Below are 21549 nucleotides of genomic sequence, written 5' to 3' on the forward strand. Positions count from 1 at the left end.
TGTATATATATATAATCACATTTCTTTGAGATTTTCATCCACCCCTGAGTTCTGTGATACTTGAACTTAACATGGTATGAAGCATAACTTTTTTTGAAAAAAAAAAAAAACTTGCTGGCCCCAATTTTTGCATTTATTTCCCCGGAAATCAAAAATAATCACAGACACAAAGCCCAGATGTAGAACAGCTCATCTTTCTTTTGGACATTATCTTAGAGGCTCATTCTATTCTCGTTACTATTTTTGTATAGTTAGACATTATAGTTCAATGGTTTCCTGCCAAATCTATTTGACTTAAGGTTCTGTTAGCAGAAAACAGCGGGTCATTGGTCAACTGTCTAAACTCTTGAGTTGATTAAAAAAAAATCTTGATCTTGAAAAACCACCCCCCTGACAAGATGCTATCGTTGTGTATCTTTTAAAATCTGAGAATACCTTGTTATTGGAAAGTTCCTCAAAAGCTCAACTGTTCAACCATAATATCAGCAGACCTTGGGTATACCTCAAGTGAACTGACCTATAAGTGGCTAAAATAAATAATAGCATCTAAGGGAGACCACTGAGATATTAGTGCTGAAACCAGTGTTCTCTGGATTAGGAGTCTTGCTGCACCCTGATGCCTGGTGAGGTATTTCTCATTGACAGAGGTTTTCCAGAAGTGAGTCTCTCATCTTGTTTTTTGGGGCAGTTAGACTAAATCTGTGCTTGCCCACAGGGCATGTATGAGTCTGCTTAGTGTGCTACAATAAAATACAGCCCACAAACTGGTGTAAAGAGGAATGTGTTGCTTCACAGTGGGAGGCTGGAGGCCCAAGGTTGAGGATGGCGGTTAGCCTCTCTGAGGAATGATGCGCATGTTCTTTCTATGTCTCTTTTCATCTCTGTGTATCCAGAGTTCTCTCTCATAAGGAAAAGGCATGCCACGTGGGCCAGACTCGTTCTACCCCAGTAGGACTGTGTTCTAACAAACTATGCCCAGTGATCCCGTTTCCAAGTAAAATCACTGTGGAGTGCTAGGAGTTAAAGGATTTCACCCTAGGAGCAGCAGGAGACAAGTGCAGCCCCAGTGGTAGACTGGCTGGGAATCACTGTTCATTTTCCATAATTAAACTCCATAGACAGCCAGCTACATTCATATCCGGGTCCCTTGTGATACTCTGAGGCTTTGACTTGATCCTTTTCACACATTTGGGGGAATAAGCTGGTGCCTGTGTAATGGACAAGATGACTAAAACGTACTTGCAGGCTTCTGCTGTGGCCTTAGGTTGTCTTTCCTGCTCTACGTGCACAGCTGTAGACCTTGACCCTGGGGAGGAAACTGCTGGGTCACTCTAAGGTTACTGCAGGTCATCTTGGTATGTCTCAATGACCTGGGAAAAGCAGCACAGAAATCTAATTACCGAGAGGCAAACATGCTTTGTGGATTTAAAGCTCAGAGCAGGTATGCCTCGAGCTTGCTTGTTTTTCTCCTATTCATAATCAAGGGATCACAGGGGCCCTTTCAATTCTGATTGATCTTAATTTCCTGGTAATCTGGCTTTGTTTCCTCCCATCTGCTTTTCAAAGCACAGGTAAATACACAAACTAGTGGGCAGGAAAGAACAAAGTCTTTAAAGGACAGTGAGGGACCACCTGTAGGAAGAAAGGGCTCAGGCAGTTTGGTTGCCCTTGTAGGTGTCCTTTGGGACCTGTCTATGACCCACAGTAAGAACCTGCAACCTTTTAAAAGAATGCAAAATGGATGCTTTGCAAATACTAGCCATTTGAACTTATTACTTCTCCATTTGATTGTTTGCCAGGGGGGAAAAAAAAGAAATGAAACAAACACCTCACCTCTCTATGACATTCTTATTGAAGTTGTCACCAACACCTTGGGGACAAAATGCAAAGATCACCAAGAGGCTAGGTCTGTTTTATGTCAGGATGTCAGCTTCTGTAGAACAAAACAAAGGCCACTTGAATGCATGGGATTTTCTTGCTGTAATTGTGGGTTTCTGGCATGGATAGGCCCCTTTTTGTTGTTGCATTGAGATGTGATCTCACCAGGTAACCCAGGCTGGTGACATTCATGGTTCTCCAGCCTCAACACTCCTAATGCTCCCTGGCTAGATCTAGAGTTTGCATGGGTCTGGCTATGGTTTTCCTGTACCAGGCACCCAACTGTCTCAGGGTACATAGTGATAGTGTCTGGTCTGAATGAATTGTCCTTTAGGCTAGGGTCCTGAACTCTGGGGACAGCCATACCTGTATGTAGTGATGTTTATGTGTCGGGAATTAGCCCTCCTTAGAGATGAGAGGAAAGAGGCAGAAGGCAGTGAGCATAGTTATTGAGTTGTGGCTCAAAGGAGCTGCTGCAAAAGGCCCAGGGTAGAAGGCATGTCATGAGCAAGAAGGTAGATACATGTAGGCAGTTGTCTTAGTTAGGGTTTTATTGCTGTGAACAGACACCATAACCAATGTAAGTTTTATAAAGGACAACATTTAATTGGGGCTGGCTTACAGGTTCAGAGGTTCAGTCCATTATCATCAAGGTGGGAGCATAGCAGCATCCAGGCAGGTATAGTGCAGGAGGAACTGAGTTCTACATTTTCACCCAAAGGAAGCCAGGAACAGATTGAGTATCCTCAGGCAGCTAAGAGGAGGGTCTCCAAGCCCACCCCCACAAAGACACACTTCCTCCAACAAGACCACACCTTCTAATAGTGCCACTCCCTGGGCCAAGCATATGCAAACCATCACAGCAATATAACAAAAGGTATATTTTTCTTATGCTGAAGATTGTCACACAAAGTTCACACTCTAAATTCTTGTCTACGGTACTGGGCCTGTCTCTCCATGTCTGCTCACCTGTGCAACTTATTTTAGCTGAAGGTCAGGTCCAGTCTCTAACGGAAGTCTCTGATTTGAGGGTCAGGATCCTGGGGGAGACTCTCCAGGCACAGGATAGACCAAGGTGGCATTTCTTTAGGTGTGCAGAGCAGAACCTTGCTCTTGGTCTCTGTCTAGTGGGCGCACAGGGTTCCAGGACCATGTCTGGTTTTCTTGAGTGGGTGATGTCACTGGGTTCTGGCTATCAGGTGTAATCTTGGGTGTCGTAGGGTTCCCAACTAAGCTATTTTATATGTTTAAAAGGCTTTTTTTTTTTAAAAAAAAAAAACTATGCTCACTACAAGTCAGTTAATAACCGATGTTCTCTTTGACTGAAATCACGTCTCTCAGCTCTGGCCACTGTTACCTGTTCTTCTGTCACACTACCCAGAGCCATATGGCATCTATGTGTCTTCTCTCCAAGCTCACCATGAACTTTAGCTCTGGATCCTCACAGGTCTTCATCCATTTCACAAACTCAGGAAGCTGAGGCCAGGCTGTGGGGGAGGGTGGGGGCATTGTTGGCACAGACCAGGGGAAGTAGCAGGGCCTGCATTGAGAGACTTGGACCTATCTGAAGCCAAGCTCAGGCAAGCCCTTCCTGCTTCTTCTAGTGAACAGCATGGACTGAACTCTTATGGAGTTTATCTGATGAAAACTCAGGTGAGTCAAGTAGGACCGGTTGCCCCCAAGCAGTCAGAGTCAGGAGACTCTTACACATCCCAGGGTTGAAGTTGGTGGTCTTCACACAGTGAGGTGTTGGGAGGTACTGGTAACATCACTAGTACAGCCTTACATGCGATCCCTACCACAGCACACATTGGCATGCTCCATCAGAACTTCTAAAATAGCTCCGTTGTGAAGAAGCCTTCTTGTTTCCAGGAGTATCTGGATATTCTAGCATGTTACACACACACACACACACACACACACACACACACACACACACACACACACATAAATTATGTGGTTCCAAGTTCTGCCTCTCTTCTAGGGGTGTCTGGAAGCTGGCGGTACACCAGCTTAGACAGGACAGGGCAAAGTCCAGAATGGGTGGGGTTCATAGTCCACCCCTTCCCTCCAGAGTGTTAGATGCCACTGCTTGCTGGGTCAGAATGGGGAAACAGAGTCCAGGACAAACACTGTGGTTCTACGTCTCCCTCTTTCTCCCTCTCAGGGTGTCCAGATACCACTGAACACTAGGCTGAAAGGATAGAGCAGAGAGTCCCAAGTGTGAAGCATCCCAGTCTGGTTGGGAGCAAGCGTATGTGGGAGAGAAAGCCTTCTCTGAGAATCTCAGTGTTACAGCTTTTAGGCAAAGGCCTTCTCCGACTATCTTTAATGAAGCAGCTCTCTGAGATGATCTTACCTTGTTCATATTTCTTAATTTGAAGTGGGTTGAATGTATGTACTTTATTGGGGTGAACCAAGGGTTATAGAGTTTTGGGGGAAGAGGGTGAGACTAGCCAGGGTGGGCTAAGGTCATTGGCTGAAGGCTAAAGTTACTGAGATGCCTCATCTGCATGGGGAAGAATTCCAAGTGCTGTGCTACATGACTGACCACCTGTGACTACCTGGTTGGGGGTCTCTCGGTTACACGCTGTGAGGCAGGAGCGGACACAGGGAGGGAGCTAGTTCCATTCCTGCTGGTCTCACGTTTTGAGATTTCCGTGGTTTGAACATGCTCTACCTCACCAGTTCTGTGCCAGTTCCTCTTGTGACATGGTCCATGTTTTTCAAAGAAATATAGCTATTATATTTTGTATATATAAAATGTATGTCAAATACACATGTATGTCATATATATATTATTTACTTTTAGTATTTTAATTCCATGTATGTATATGTATTTGTGTGTGCACATGTGCATATGTGCATGTGAGTGTGATGCCCCGAGGCACCAGAAGAGGGCATCAGAGTCCTGAAACTGGAGTTATGGGTGCTTGTAAGCCATCTGACACAGGCACTAGAAACCAAACTCAGGCCCTCTATAAGAGCACAGTAAGTGCTCTAAGCCACTGAGCCGTCTCTAGTCCTTTGATATATGCCATGTTAAATATTACCTAGATGCTAGGCATGCTTTCAATAACCTTAGTGAATAGGAACATAGATGAACCAGAAAGGCACTTGGGTTAACTTTCTGTTCTGGGTTGTGCTGTCTGCTGACCCACTTCTTCCTAACAGGGGCGCATAGGTCACACGATGACAGTCAGCATGTGCAGTGTTGAATTCTTGCTGCCCTGTGCTTGGTATTTATTCCCTCTACAGTGGTATAATATGGTTTACTTAGTTTTCTATTTTGAGAGGTTTGTACAAAGATGGGCTTTGCCCCAGATCTACTTTCATTTACATGAAAGGTCTGCCAATGTCTTTTCTAGCCTGGCGGATATATATATATATATATATATATATATATATATATATATATATATATATATATATATATATGTCCCCGCCAGCGGGGACCCAGTTATTCAGGGTCCTGAAGAGGCTTTCTACCTGTGGGCCAAAATGGGGGTGAAGAGAAGAAGGAGACCAAGCAAAAGTTCTGTTGTCAAGGTCTCGTTTATTGGGGTGAATGTTACAGCTTTTAAGGCTTTCAGGTAGGGGGAGTGTCCTTTGTGAAACACAGAGGAGGGGGAGGTGCGGATACAGGCAGTGATAGCTGGAGGCAAAGAGGTCAGGCAGTAGACAATGAGGTCAGGCGGTGGAGACACTGGGTGTTGATTAAGGAGGTAACAGGTATCTGCTAAGGGAGCTGAGGCATCCCTTGAATGTTATCTTCTTGTGCCATAAATTCATGGGAGAGGCTTTCATTCAACAATCTTAAGACTTAAGACAGTCATCTTAGGGGTGAATATCTGTGGCCAAACAGCCCAAAGTCACCTAGCCACTTTGAGCCATGCAGTCAAAAAGCGGCTAGGCCCAAATCCAATATGGCTCTGTGCATATATATATATATATATATATATATATATATATATATATATATGTATGTACCTCTCCATTTTCTTTCCTTCTTTTTTCCTTAAGTTTTGCTATCCTGATTTTGGATATTGTATACCATTCCTTTCTCCAGGCTTGTCCTCCTATCTGTGACAGGACACAGCTACGTCAGAAAAGGTGTGACCCTCGTGTAATAGATCATGCATCTCAACTCTGGCTGCGTTAATGGAGGATTTAAAAATGCTTCATTGAACATGATGTGTCACTGATTTGCTAATGACCCATGATCAGTCTCTCTATCTGCCTGTCTCTCTGTCTCTCTGTCTATTTGTCTGTCTATCTATCTGTCTGTCTATCTATCTATCTATCTATCTATCTATCTATCTATCTATCTATCTATCCATCCATCCATTCATCCACCCACCCACCCATCCATCCATTCATTCATCAATCTATCTATGGCACTAGAACAATATTGAAATGCTTTTGACAATATTTTAGAACTTGTCTTGTTTCATAATGAGTGTGAGCCCTCGGTCACAGTACAGTTGTAATCTGAAGGTAGATGCCTTCCTTGTCTCTAGAACATTCTAATGTGTACCACCCAGGGTACACCTTACTCATCTTTCTGTCTTTTTTTTTTTCAGAGCTGAGGACCGAACCCAGGGCCTTGTGCTTGCTAGGCAAGTGCTCTACCACTGAGCTAAATCCCCAACCCTCTTTCTGTCCTTTTTAAGTGCGTGCAGGAAGAAATTATTTCTTGTTAACTTTTTTAATGCGAGAATCTATAGCTCAGTGTTTGACTGAGTCAGTGCTAAGTAAATGTTCAGTGAATGAGTGTCAAAAAACAAATGATAATTTTTCAATAGAATGCCCTTTTTTTTTAATGGAAGGAGAAAGACTTCATTCGTCAACTTTCCTTTTTCTCAGTGCCCAACTCTCATCAAGGTTTTCTTGAGGAAGCGGAGTGGGAGCTCTGAGCTCTTGGGATGTCACAGCTCCTCGCTGTACAGTACCTGCTGTGCTGTACCTGCAATTGAAGGCGGTATTGGGTACTGATATAATCTTTGTTTGTGTGAACTGTGTGAGATCTAGATTGGCTTTTCTAAAGGAACAACAGCAAAGGCTGCCAAACCCTTCTGGAAAAGTCCCTACTTCTAAAAGGTCGCCACTGGGAGGCCCTGAAGCACCCCAGGCAGACACAATAGAACTTCATGTGTACCGGGAAGTCTTTGTTTTCAAAGTCCAGGGTAACAAAGTAATTATGTGCCTTACTTCACCTTCTTTGACATTCTAAACTTAGGTTGGTTCTCCTTCCTTCAGCAAATGAGATCTTGGGACAAGCTGCTTCCCCAAAGGGGTCCTTTTCTTTCTTAATTCATTGGCAATTTTATTTTTATCCTTTATATTTTCCACTGTAACCCAAACCACATGTGGCAGGAGCCACTTGGAGGACTTAAAAATGGCTTTAGGCTCAGTCGCCAGTGAGGTGGAATGGACTTGTTTACTCTGTAGGCTTAAGCTTTGTCCAGGGTCCGTCAGGAGTCAGTTCAAGGACATGAGGTAAAATAGTTAAGTCATGGTTTCCAAGGTGCTAGCCGGCACAGTGAAGCCCATCCCGCTGGACATCTTGAGGCGTATGTGCTGCTTGGAAATACTGCAGAATCATGGGAGGAAGCCATGGGCTTAGTTGTCTCATTTCCGTTTTTCTTTTTTTCTTTTTTTTTTCGGAGCTGGGGACCGAACTCAGGGCCTTGCGCTTGCTAGGCAAGCGCTCTACCACTGAGCTAAATCCCCAACCCCAGTTGTCTTCATTTCCAAGTGCCCTGAAGAACACGACTTCTTTCATTTCACAAGCATAGGTATAATGTGATGTGTGCAGGATACCTAAGGGCCCAGGCATATTTCAGATTTCTGATATTTTCCAGATTATGGAAGATTTTCACATACATATAAAGAGATCCTTGGGGAAAGAATTACACCTTCCATCTAAACACAAGTTTATTTATATTTCATGGACATTTTTACACACAGCCTGAAGGGAATTTTATACTATAATATAATAATTTTATACCCAGAATAAAGTTTCATGGCATGTGTTTTTCTACTGATGATGTCATATCATTGCCGTGCATTTTATGGATGTAGGGGTGTTTTGAATCTCCTCCAGGTTTTGCATCAGAGATGTTCAGTTTGTCCATTCATTTTATCGTCTTTGAAGCAGGGGTTCTATCTACGTTGTTCACTGTTTCTCCAGTATGCAGGGTGGTGCCTGACATGATACTTGCTTTCTACTAAACAAGCAAATGGGTCTGTTAATTTTTTTATTTTTAGTAGACTTTCTAAAAAAAACACAGATAGCATTTTAATAGGGTTTATTTTTTTTGTAGTTTTTTTTTTGTTTTTTAAAAGATTTTGTTTATTTTATGTATGTGAGTACACTGTAGCTGTCTTCAGACACACCAGAAGAGGGCATCGGATCCCTGTTAGACATGGTTGTGAGCCACCATGCGGTTGCTGGGAATTGAACTCAGGACCTCTGGAAGAGCAGTCAGTGCTCTTAACCACTGAGCCATCTCTCCAGCCCTATTTTTTTGTAGTTTAAGGAATGTGTATCTAAAGACACCAATTTGGTACTTTCTGTTTTCTTCCACATATTCTTTTTTTTCCCCCATTTTCTCTCATTTAATTCTCTCATTTAATTTATGGCATGGGAGAGACCTCTGCCATATCCATCTCCCAACTTAGCTCTCAGAAGACCAATCGTATGTCAAAGCTGCTGGATAGCAGATCTCCCATTGATCTATCTCTCCTCCTCCCTCTTCTTCCTCCTCCTCCTCCTTCATCTTCCTCCTCCTCTTCTTCAATATATCGGAATTTCAGATGTGCATGACTCTGTTTCCGAGCTATCTATGCCCTTCAAAGGGCAGTTGGCCTCTTTGTAATGAACAATACATTGTTTTGATGATCATTACTCTGTACAAGGCTTTGACATATTAGAAGACAAGTTCTGACATATTAGAAGACAAGTTCTGACCTATTGATGTAAATGATGTTGGTTCTTTTTGGTATTTCTACTAAATTCATCTGAGAACCAGCTCATTAGGTACGCCAATAGGCAAACCCTAACAAACATACTTGTTGGGGGTCCATTTGACTTCCTGGCAGTTGTGTCGTGTGGAGGTACAGGTTTGCATTGAGCGCAGAGGTCAGGGCAGAATAGCATCTTCACGACATTTTATGCACTAGCACTGTTCATTTATTACTTATTTACATCCTCTGGTGTCTTTGAATAAAATTAAATATCATGTAAAATTGCGCATGTTTTACTGTTTTTTTTTGCATTTTGTTTTGCTCCTTAGCTGTTCTATATTTCTTGGTGGATTATTGATTATCATTTAAAATGTATTTTCTTATTGACTCTTGCTGGAGGCATACACCATTATTGCAAAGCATGTTGCCCAGAGTCTTCTGCACAAGTGAATTTGGAACTCTCACCCCTGATTTTTGTCAGGTGTTCTATATTAGACTATGAAGTACACACATATATGTTTAGTCTTCACCGTAAGCTGCTGAGGTGTTTTTCTGCAGAAATTCTTGTTTTGTAGTGGTCCCCTCAGTGTCTTGTCTTAAGTCTTGTTTGTGTGGTGTTGAGTGACTTGTTTACTATTTACGTGCTGCGGCGTACTTTTCGTCTCTAAATCTTACCTGCCTGTGTCTTTGAAAGGAAAGCCTGAAATCCTTGTCTTTCAAATAGTTTAATCCCAGCATTGTTTGGAATCTGAGCACATGATCTGAAAGCCGCTTTAGTGTGTTTGGCAATGGGATAACCTGGTTTATCTTACAATTCTCTTTTCTTGTGTTCTTGAGATGTAATCTCCCTGTGACACTATTTCTAAATCAACTAACCTCCTAGCAGTGCAGAGAGATATAATTGTGTTGTGGTTTCTTGCTGTCGATGAGCTGATGGTTGGTGACTCTGGTTTCCCTGTTGATGGGTGTCTTTCTTGAACTCTTGACATCTTCTCTCCTTTCCTCCTCTTTCTCTTCTCTCTGGGAGTGTGGGTATATGTGCATGTGTGTGGGTCTGTGTGGATGTGCATATGGGTCGGTGTGGGTGTGGACATGTGCATGTGGAGTGCATGTGTGTGTCTTGGTGTGTGGTGTGTGTGTGTGTGTGTGTGTGTATGTGTGTGTCTTGGGGGTGTTGGTGTGGTGTGTGTGTGTGTGTGTGTGTGTGTGTGTGTGTGTGTAGTATGTACGCACTTTTGCACATGTTTCTAAGTTAGGATTTCTATTGCTCTGATAAAACACCATGACCAAGAATGACTCGAGGGGGAAGGACTTATTTTCATTTTACACTTCCCTGAGGTTAAGTCAGGGAATAACTCGAGGTAGAAACCTGTAAGCAGGAACTGAAGCAGAAGCCACAGAGGAATGCTGCTTACTGACTTGCTTCTCATGGTTTTCTCAGTCTTTTTTCTTATACAACCCAGGGTTCTATGCACAGTGTGGCAGTGCCTGGAGTTGGCTGAATTCTTCCGCATCAACCATTAATCAAGAAAACGCTGGACTGACTTGCCTATTATAGGCCAATGTTATGGAAGCATTTCCTCAATTGAGAGTTCCTCTTCCCAAATGACTGTAGTTTGTGTCAAGGTGTTTAAAAAAAATAATCCCAACCAGAACAATATGCATGACTGCATATGTGTATGTGGTGTTTATGTATGTACACATGGATAGGTAGTGTGTGCTGTGGGTGTGTGCAAAAGTCTCCCCCCACACTGTCTCAGGGTATTTCTGTATTCTTTGGAGTACTTCATTTCTATCATCCCTAGATTTACATCTTTTAGGTGCTTGGAAAAAATTCCTAGGCATAATTTATAATTTTTAAAATATCACATTTTCTGTTTTTTTCTCTTGAGATTTTGCATTCTTTTGGAACTGGGACCTCAGCAGCAATGCTCAACTGGTTCCAGCCAGCAGCACTGAATGCAGAAATGATATTATTGGATTATAAGTTGTTGCCATTCTCATGTTGACCGTGTATTATTGTCACGGTTTCACCCTTCACTGCTCATGGTCCCTAAATTATCTGTGTTCTCTAGTCACTGAGAGCACAACACACATGTGTGTTTGTTTTGGTTCCAGGACAATTTTAGCTAAGTATGGGAATATATTTTTATATATGATTTTAAAATCCATATGTACTTTATCTTTAGGTAATGTAGATATTGGATCAACAAGTGAGTAAAGGCAGTTGGTGCTATTCCTAATGATCTGAGTTTGAGTTCCAGAACCTACACATGAGTCCTTTGACCTCCACATGCTTGCCTTGGCATGTACACACCCCTGCAAGCAAGCAAGTAAGCAAGCAAGCAGAAATATTGTGGATATTGATACACTGGCATTTATATGGAATATTTTAAGGATATGTTCAAGCTTGGCTTGTGCACAACCTTTCCAACTGTTGTTTCCTTGTTTAAACCCTGCAGTTTTCTTCTTTTATTTCTTCTATAAGTATTCTGAATTTCACCAGCCACAGCTCAAGAACAGTTAATTTTCTAAAGTGCAGCACAAAATTGCTCTTTTAATCTTCAGTTGAAGTCTTCTGTAGCTTTGGCCATTTTGGGCTCTATTTTTTAAAATTCTTTCCCTTAGAGATGCTAATTTCTTAAATTGCATAGTCTTTTTTTTGTTTGTTTGTTTGAAAATTTTTGTCTTTAAAATATTTTAAAGGTCATTATTGTTAACTCCAACTTTATGTGATCAAGGATTCATGTGTCACGAGTGTCTAGTTGTTGATGATGATGTTGTTGTTGTTGTTGTGACTTTTAAATCTGTGACGTTTCTTTTGTTCTCTTTGTTGAGTCAGGGAAGCTGATGTGCTGTAAGGAATGTGACTCACTCTGGCAGCTTAGCTCAGAGACTGTATTTGTTCTTGACTCTTCGGTGATCTTTTCTAAATACTTTTATTTTTATGTTTTTGCTTTTGTTATTGTTGTTGTAACAGGAAGTGTGCTGGAAATGATGATTGATGGAGTTGAAGAGGGAGCTCATCTGACATAGATAAAAGAAAATCTTTATTACATTAATTAGGCTCTGTGTTCTCCTGTGAATTTTGTTAAATGTTTTATCCTACGTTCACTCTATTCATTTGGGGAAGTTTCTGTCCTATTGAGACTAATCATTTTTGTGGGTTATTATTATTATTATTATTATTATTATTATTAATTATTTTAGGGATCAGGCAAAGACAAGTTTTTCCGTTTCCTCTAACTCAGCGATTCTCAACCTTCTTAAAGCTGTGACCTTTAATACAGGCCTTCATGTTGTGATCTCCAACCATAAAATTATTTCATTGCTACTTCATAATTAATTTTCCTGCCTTTATGACTTGTAATGTAAATATCTGATATGTGACTCCCAAAGGGGTCATGACTCACAGGTTGAGAACTGCTGCTCTAACTTATCTTTTCTACCCTCCTCCTTATTTTGTATGAAGGAAGAAACTCTCCCTCGATTTTTTTATCAAGATCCTCTATGCATGTTCATACTGTTAGGGTCTCCTAAATTCTCTCCTGTCTGAGCTGTGCTGAAAGCAAAAGGAAAAATCTCTATTTGTGCATGGGATGAGATGTGACAGGAGAATAAAATTGGGATTCCTATACCCGTAAAGGTCACAGAGAAGGGCTCTGAAAGTCCGGTGTAAAGGGGACTCTTCACTTTCTCCTGGTTGGAACGGCCTCCTGGGATTTGACTAAAGGAGTGGCCAGCTTTGCAGTTGCTTGGAAATGTGACCCATGCTTTTTCAAGCATTAATAGGTTCAAGGGATGATTGATTATTTTTCTCGAGAGCAGAGCCCATGGTACTGCTCACGCCTGGTGCTTTTGAACACTGATGGGCTTTTTCATTTAGAGCAGATCATAGTGGTTTGAAGTGAGAGCCTGAGGCTGGGAGGGAGAGCAGTGTTATCTGACAGGAGACATGCCCATTAGCAGGAGGATGATTAAAAATGCCGAGCGAGTTTCTGGGCTTATGACATATGAGAAGAAAATCATGAAAATGTGAGGAGAAGGGGAGACTTTGCCCCCTTCAGAGAGGCAGCCTCATGAAAGGAACAGATTCACGGGTGCACAGAGGACATTGACGCAGCAGAACTTAGCATCTCTGTGGATGCTTTCCTCTGGGGATAATTTCAGATTCAGAACGGTAGAAAGTTCTTATTTGCACTTTTCAAAAGGGCAGTTGACCAGCTTGTAGATTAAAAAATCTCAGAAGTAGTGTTCTTTTAGCTTTAATTGGACTTCCTTTTGAATTCTAAACTCTTCAAAGGGTCTTCTTGAAGGAATGTGGAATTCTAATATTTGCAGTGATTTTCATTTGCAACTACAAATTTGTTATTAGTTTAAGACTGCATTGATGATTCTTGTGGGGGTTGGGGATTTAGCTCAGTTGTAGAGCGCTTGCCTAGCAAGCGCAAGGCCCTGGGTTCGGTCCCCAGCTCTGAAAAAAAAAAAAAAAAGATGATTATTGTGGTCATGGCTGACAGAGTTTACTTGGCAAAATCCCTTAAATTTCATTTTCTTGGCATCTAGGAAAGAGAGTAAAGATACTAAATTTTTTTTTAAGTTGGTAAGTTGCTTGCCCGAAAGATTTAAATAATAAAAGAGCAAGTAAGATGGGCATATGCTTATAACCCTAGCTCTTGGGTAGAGGCAGGAAGTCAACTGCTCAGGGCTAGTCTCAAACACATAGTGAGTGTGAGGCAAACCTGGACTATCTGAGATCCCATCTCAAACAAAAAGCAAAAATAAATAAATAAATAAATAAAGCGAATGAAATAGAGACAAAATATCAGGACCACCCAAGGCTAAGAGAAAGTTAAATTCTTTAATCAAAAACCAGAAAATGATGATTTACAAGGTAGTTAAAATATGATTTAATAGAGAAATTGGAACCTGGAAGAACAGAGAATTAGTAGGCAAGGAATTGTTAGGTGCTTAAAAACAGTTTCGTTCTAGTAATGCAAGCAAATTACTTTTCCATATCAATTTGATAAAACTATGACTGAAGTTAAAAGCTGGGGCCGGAGCTGTTGTTCAGGGTGAGGTGATTGTCTAGCCTGCAAGAGGCCCTGGGTGGGATTCCAAACATTGCCAGAAAACCAACAAAAACTAAGGGAGTTAATCTTGCGTGCTATAGGGGCGAGATGGGACAGGGTGATGATCAGGCTTCACTCTCGATGAGAGAGTTGCAGTTTTGTTTGCCCAGACTCATGTGGTGTGAGGGAGATGGTAATGGCAGGCTGAGAAATAAAGAGGCCAAAGAGACCAGAAGTTCACTTTCAGTTCAAGCATTAGAACCTAGTATCTGACGCCATAAGATACTGTCTTTAGCTTGATGAGTTTTAGACAGTTTTTCGCATGAACTTATCCACTGCCTTACCCATGTTGTGTTTATAGAGGTGAGGTGGACTGAAACCAATAAGGATTATTCACAAGAACATTGGCTTAAAATTGTATCTCTTTTTCACATCAATTCCTTATTCCATTGTCAGTTCATTTCTTTCAATTTTAAAAATGTAAGGTTGGGGCTATCTATGGCCCAGAGAAACACATTTGCCAAGCATGCATGAGGCCGTGGGTTCAAGTCCTGGCACTGAAAAGATAGTTCAGAATTACATATTACTGCAATCTTCTGGGCAGCTCTTTAGAGTGTCCAAAGATTTGACTATAGTAAATTTAGGTTGAGGAGTTTATTCCAGTTTAGCCAAAGCAATTCACAGAATAGGATATTTTAACACAAAAAGTGCCACTTTTTAGAAGCATGGGCCTGTGGCCTCTGTATAGTCACTCATTGTGTTGTAATAGCAAAGTGAGAGTGGGGTTCTCAGATGGGGCCAGGGAATGTGGTTGAAGGCATGAGAAAAATGAACAGAAGTTGATCTGTTGGAGCACAGGAAATGAGGGTGAAGATTTTAGTTCTTTAACTTCTTTTATGACGCTTCTGAAATTGAAAACAATCTTGGAAATGGAAAAGAACAGGATCCAGGACAGGTGAGAATGATGATGAGGAGACATCATGGATTGGGATCTCAAGGCCCCAACTGAGCCTGGATCCTGGAGAGATTTGAGATCAGGCTATGCTGGGCCTTCAGTTACATTGTTATGTGCAAGTGGCTTACTGGGCTATGCCCTGCCCCATAGAGTACAATGTAGACATGGGATAACAGCATCTCACCAGAGGTGAAGAGAGCATCTATGAAGAGAACATCTAGCAGTTGCCACCCATAAGGCACAGTCTGATAACCATTCTTCAACACACTATAAATTTGTCAGAGAAAAATCAAGATTAGAAGAATATAGGTAGACAACAATAAAATTGTCTCATGAAAACCAGTCCTGAGAACTTCGTGGATGTACCAGACTGAGAAAGAGGTGAAACTTCCTCTCCTGGCCTCCGTAAAGAGGAGGGCACATAAGCCATGCCAGCCTGTCAAACCTGACCACCCAGTGTTTGTATCAAGAGATCTGGCTCTCTGCTTCTCCCTGTTCCTGAGACAGCTGCATCTTCTTGTGCCTTGCCAGCCTCATCCTGTAGACAAGATGGTGAAGGTCGGTGTGAAGAGATTTGGCAGTACTGGGTGCCTGGTTACCAAGGCTGCCTTCTCTGCATCTGGCAAAATGCAGATTGTTGCCATCAACAACCACTTCATTGACCCCAACTACATGGTCTACATGTTCCAATATGACTCTACCCATGGCAAGTTCAATGGCACAGTCAAGGCTGAGAATGGGAAGCTTGTCATCAATGGGAAGCCATCACCATCTTCCAGGATCAAGATCCCACTAACATCAAATGGAGTGATGCTGGTGTTGATTATGTCATGGAGTCTACTGGCATCTTCACCACCATGGAGAAGGCTGGGGCTCACTTGAAGGGTGGGGCCAAAAGGGTCATCATCTCTGTCCCCTTGGCCAATGCCCCCATGTTGTGATGGGTGTGAACCTCGAGAAATATGGCAACTCACTCAAGAGTGAAATATGACAATTCACTCAAGACTGTCAGTAATGCATCTTGCACCATCAACTGTTTAGCCTCCCTGGCCAAGGTCATCCATGACAACTCTGGCATCGTGGAAGGGCTCATGACCACAGTCCACGCCATCACAGCCACTCAGAAGACTGTGGATGGCCCCTCTGGAAAGCTGTGGTGTGATGGCCGTGGGGCAGCCCAGAACATCATGCCTGTATCCACTGGTACTGCCAAGGCTGTGGGCAAGGTCATCTCAGAGTTGAATGGGAAGTTCACTGGCATGGCCTTCTGTGTATCCATTGTGGATCTGACATGCCTTCTGGAGAAACCTGCCAAGTATGATGACATCAAGAAGGTGGTGAAGCAGGTATCTGAGGACTCACTAAAGGGCACCCTGGGCTACACTGAGGACCAGGTTGTCTCCTGAAACTTCAACAGCAGCTCCTACTCTTCCACCTTTGATACTGGGGCTGGCATTGCACTCAATGACAACTTTGTAAAGCTCATTTCCTGGTATGACAATTAATACAATGAATTGTCTACAGCAATAGGGGTGGTGGAACTCATGGCCTACATGGCCTCCAAGGAGTAAGAAACCATGGACCACCTTCCCCACCCCAGCAAGGATACTGAGAGCAAGAGAGAGGCTCTCAGTTGCTGAGGAGTCCGCATCCCAACTCAGCCCCCAACACTGAGCACCTTCTTCACAATTTCCATCCCAGACCTCCATAGTAGCAGGATGGGCCTAGGGAGCCTTCCCTACTCTCTTGAATACCATCAATAAAGTTCATTGCATCAGAGAGAGAGAGAGAGAGAGAGAGAGAGAGAGAGAGAGAGAGAGAGAGAGAGAGAGAACGCTATAGGCAGAGAACTTCCAACTGTTCCAACTGTTCTAGGGTCTTCAGCATGCTTCAACCCTGATGCTCATGTGACCTTCTATAGTAGTCTTCTGTCTCTCTACTGGCTCATCTGTCAGGACCCAGTCTTGTCTCTTCTTTCTATAGCCTCCAATATCCTTTACCTTGCACTATTATGGCTCAGCTTTGACTCTGTAGTCTGCTTCACAGGGAGCAGCTGCAGTGAGGACCTCAGGCACACACCCCTACCCTTCCCTATCCCTAGTCTACCTCATGCCTCTTTGAAATTCTTTAGACTTGGTTGGGACTTATAGATCTTCTGTGGCCACTCTGTAATATACATAGAGATATATTTACTGCATGATGTGTAATGTGTGATCCAATATTAATTTTGGAAATTTGGATTGGAATAAAAGAACCTGTGTTTGCCTTGGCCAGCTACCAAGGAAGGTGGGATGGGGGGCACATTGTTGTCAATGAAACCATTGTACCTTGTGAGCATGTTGTTACTCAATACATTCTGACACTGTGTTCATCCATGTTTCTGACAGGCATGCTCACAACCCAGATAGGGGCAGCAGTGACTTTCTATGAATGTAGCATGACCCGGCTGCCTACCATCCTTCAGATGGTGGGATTATTATAGTGTCTATGGCCCAGCACATTGTCTTTTGTATTTTCCAGGTCCTCTCCCTGGCTGAGTTCTTCTGGCCGTGCATCCTGTTTATGATTCTGACAGTGCTTCGTTTTCAAGAACCCCCCAGACACAGAGAGAATTGTAAGTTTCATGATTTTTTTTTCAAAAATTATTATTTTATTTATTTAAATTCCAGTCATTGCCCTCCCCCAATTCCCTCCTCCTACAGTTCCTCTTCCCATTCCTCCTCCCCCCTTCCCTCTGAGAGGGTGCTTCCCCCATCAGGCTTCCCCCTTCCCTGGAGCCTCAAGTCTCTGGAGGATTAAGTGCATCTTTTCTCACTGACACCAGACGAGGCAGACCTCTGTTACATGTGTGCCAGGGGCCTCTGACTGGCCATGTATGCTCCTGGTTGGTAGCTCAGTCTCTGGGAGCTCCCTGGGGTTGAGACTGTTGATCCTCCTACTGGGGTCGCTCTCCCTTTCAGCTTCTTCAGTCCTTCCCCTAATTCAACCATAGAGGTCCCTGACTTCAGTCCAGTGGTTGGGTATAAGTTTCTGCTTCTGTCTCAATCAGTTGCTGGTAGGGCCTCTCAGGGGACAGCCATGCCAGGCTCCTGTCTGTAAGCACATCATAACATCAGTAATAGTGGTTTTGGTCCCCCCAACCCCCCATGAGATAGATCCTGAGTTGGGTCAGTCATTGGACCTCCTTTCCTTCAGTCTCTTCTCCATTTTTGTCCCTGCAGTTCTTTTAAACAGGAACAATTCTACGTCAGGAATTTTGACTGTGGGTTAGTAACCCTCAGTCCTCCCCATGTGAGACCCCGTCTATCTGTTGGAGGTGGACTCTTTGAGTTCCTTTTCCCCAATATTGGGCATTTTGGCTAAGGTCATTCCCAATGAGTCCTGAGAGTGTCACCTCTCTGGTTTAAATATAATTTAATAGTCACTTCTCCATGGAAAGTTGCCAATGTCTGAAGGAAAACCAACTTCACTTTTCTCTGTTGTTTATTGACACTGGATTCTTAGTGTGGTAGATGACGAGGGTTCTATTAAGACAACAGTGATATAACTGAGGAATGTGCCGGGAAGAGGCAACTTAGGTTTCTTCACTGCTTAAGAATGGCATTCATAGATGTTTGCTCAATCTAGCAAATAGATTTATCCTTTCACCCAAGCTGAAAGGATCTGGGCTTGGATGGATTAACCTTTATTCATTTAGAAGGAACTAGAAGCAGAGGTAAAGGAGACACCTTTCATTTTAACAGGGCATGACAGGGGTGAGGATGTTAGAAGTAGAAACTGTGATGAAGGACATTCACTAATAAACTTACAATAATGTCCACTTCTCCAGAAGCATGGTCAGTCAGGGAACTTTGTCTGTTGGATTTGACAGCCCAGTAGCCGTACCTCTTGAGAAATGGTGACACTGTTTTATTCTCACTATGTTGCTTGAAATGTGTGGTTTGTTTAATTTTACCAGCTGCCCATGGAAAAATGATTATTAAATGTTTATCTGTAAGAGCTTGTCAGTAATATTTAGGTTTTGCATATTGAAAAGGCAATGGGTCTAATGACTCCTTTGTGCTTATGAGGACGGCATTGGGCATTACAGAAAATGATGAAGCTAGGTATTGTAATTTCAGTTATGAAGTGCTGAAAATCTTTTCAGGGTTTTTAATTTTTAATATTTTATTTATTCATTCAACAAATATGTATCTAGGGTCTTTTATTCCTTTAAAGAACATTCTAGCAGGATGGCCTAGTAGAATGAGCTATGACACAGTGAGAGAAGTGTCATATGGGTCTCCATATGAGAACAAGTCCACTCAAACTTTGATCCTCCAAACACCCACTGGTGTAGCCTCTATTATGGGTGCATTCCTCAGAAGAGGTATGGAACCATCTAGAGAAATGCGTCTTTAATTACTGGTTTATTACTCCAGATTTCTCTAGGACCTCATGTCTTTTGTTTGCTAAGAATTTCACCTTCTCTTAAGCATCAAACATTTTTTACAATTATCCATTCACTCATCCTTGTTCGTTTACTCATTAAGCCATCAAATATTTAGTGAATGTCTTCTGTGTGAAAAACATTATGCTAAATTCTCAGCATAGTGGGTCTTCAAGTTCGAATGAAGAAGTAGATACTGGGAGAAAGCTGTTCCCTGGACTTTATGAATGATCTGTGAGCCACAGCACATAGATCAGGAGCTTCCCAGTTGTTTGCTGTTGTCATTTTCTTCACACCCCACCCACTCAGGCAAAGAAAGGGGGTTGAGGCATGTTTTGCCAGCACTTTATTAATTAAGATGTTGGCTCATTATAGGACTACTTTTCCTGAAATATTTTCCTTCCCTCCCTCCCTCCCTCCCTCCCTCCCTCCCTCCCTCCCTCCCTCCCTTCCCTTTCTTCCTTCTTTCCTTTCTTGTTCCCCTTCCCTCCCTTCCTTGTTTCCCTTTCCACCCTCCCTCCATGCCTTTATTCACTTCCTCTTCCTTGTCTCAGTTGTCTTCTTCTTTTCCTTCTCCTTCTCTTTCTTCTTTTTTTCCTTCTGAGACTTAGTCTGTTTATGTAGCCCTGGCTGCCCTGAAACCCACTATGTAGATAAGGCTGGCCTCAAATTTCAGAGATCTGTCTGCTTCTGCTTCCCCAGTGCAGGATTAAAAGTGCGTATCACAATGCCAGATTTCTGAAAAGTTTTGATATTATTTGATATAGGAAAGTGTTTTTGTTCTGCGTGACATTTAGAAATTTCACATAAATGTTTAAGAATACAAGTTGGCTTCTGTCTGAAAGCTTTTACCTCAACTTAAAAAAACATTCATTTTGTTTTTCCTACTCATGGTTGATTTATAGAGGGCTGTGCCAAAAGGCTTGGCTATGTAACAGAAGAGTGACTACCACATGACAGGAAAGATAAATGAAGTGAGAGTTACATCATGTCTGGGAGGGAGCGCAAAGTATAAAAGGGTTTTATACTCCTTGAGTAGTTCCTCAGATGTATTTTAGGTTAATAACAAGGTAAACAATATAACATTATGGAGTGTAGACTTGTAGGACAGATATTCTGTTGTGTCCTTGCATGGCTTAGATCCTGGAACCATGAGTAGGGATAGCAAGGGGTGAAGATATACTATACACAGATGCAGCAAATTTGGAATGTCTGGGCTCTCCAAGGGAGAAGCTATATCATGCTCAAAGTACAGCGTTTCATTACGTGCAGTAGAATAGGGATGTAGTTTATTGCATACAGATGTTCAGAAGGCAAGGTTCTAAAACACAGCCAAATGTTGTAGACAGGGTTATCACATACATATAATTAGGGGGTGTGGTTATTAGTAACACCTGAACAAGGAAGCAGGTGTAGCTAATCACAATGGAAGAGGGTCCGTAGGGACGTAGTCTCTGTACCATAAACCTCCAGGGGGACAGCTCTGGTGGAGCCTTTCAATATCCACATCCAAAAGGCTTTGCCATCTGTCTGTCAGTTACTTCCATGGAGCTGAGTCACCGGGTTTCTTGACCTGGCTGTATCCATGTCAAGCAATACTCATTCATTCAGGACATTACTTGCTCCCTACATTCCCCTCTTTCTTGTTTCTTAGATGTTCAGGATAAATCTTCATGGTTAGTGCAGGGATATTTCTCTGCAGTGCTTGACCCCAGACCACAAGAAGGATCCTACCAGCTGCTATGCCCAACAAAAGCAAAAGGAATGCCTTAGCAAGCTTAGGATCGGTGGCTCCAGCTAGGTAAAGATAATTTTTTGTGGGATTAGCAGGAGAAATAACTTGGTCCTAAGCCTTTTTTTTTTTTTTTTACTTTTCTAGGATGTGCCAATATAATCAGGCTACATCCATGCCATCATTATTGTGGGTCTCAGTTATTTCCCAATTATAGCTACTCAAGCATCCATAACCTATGAGACATGTTAAATCCTGTCTAAGTTACAGGGCTATAACTTGTGCTGAATGGATGAATGGATGGAGCCCAGAGGTACTTCAGATGGTTAGAGAAATTCTCACCAAAATGGGAGAACTGGTCAGTGTATACAGGAGGAAACTCAGTCACGCACTCACTCATCATTTTTCCTAGTATCTATTTTCTCAAGTTGCCAAATTAATTTCCTCTTTCCCTGAAAACCAAGGGCACAATCCATAATGCAGCCCAAGAACTTACGAAGTCTCCACCCCATTC

The 21549-nt window shown here is 42.4% G+C and overlaps 1 protein-coding gene and 1 pseudogene across 1 annotated transcript in view; both read left to right on the forward strand.

Moving 5' to 3' along the window:
• The window catches only part of Abca13 (ATP binding cassette subfamily A member 13), a 502723-nt gene that overhangs the window by 5412 nt on the left and 475762 nt on the right, over positions 1-21549 (forward strand). Inside the window, exon 2 of the mRNA XM_063273790.1 lies at positions 17395-17488. Coding sequence (XP_063129860.1) covers positions 17395-17488 — 94 coding nt within the window. The remainder of the gene's footprint in view (positions 1-17394; positions 17489-21549) is intronic.
• On the forward strand, positions 13637-16562 carry Gapdh-ps48 (Glyceraldehyde-3-phosphate dehydrogenase, pseudogene 48; annotated as a pseudogene).

The sequence above is a fragment of the Rattus norvegicus genome, chromosome 14, assembly GCF_036323735.1.
Source record: "Rattus norvegicus strain BN/NHsdMcwi chromosome 14, GRCr8, whole genome shotgun sequence".
NCBI classification, from domain to species: domain Eukaryota; kingdom Metazoa; phylum Chordata; class Mammalia; order Rodentia; family Muridae; genus Rattus; species Rattus norvegicus.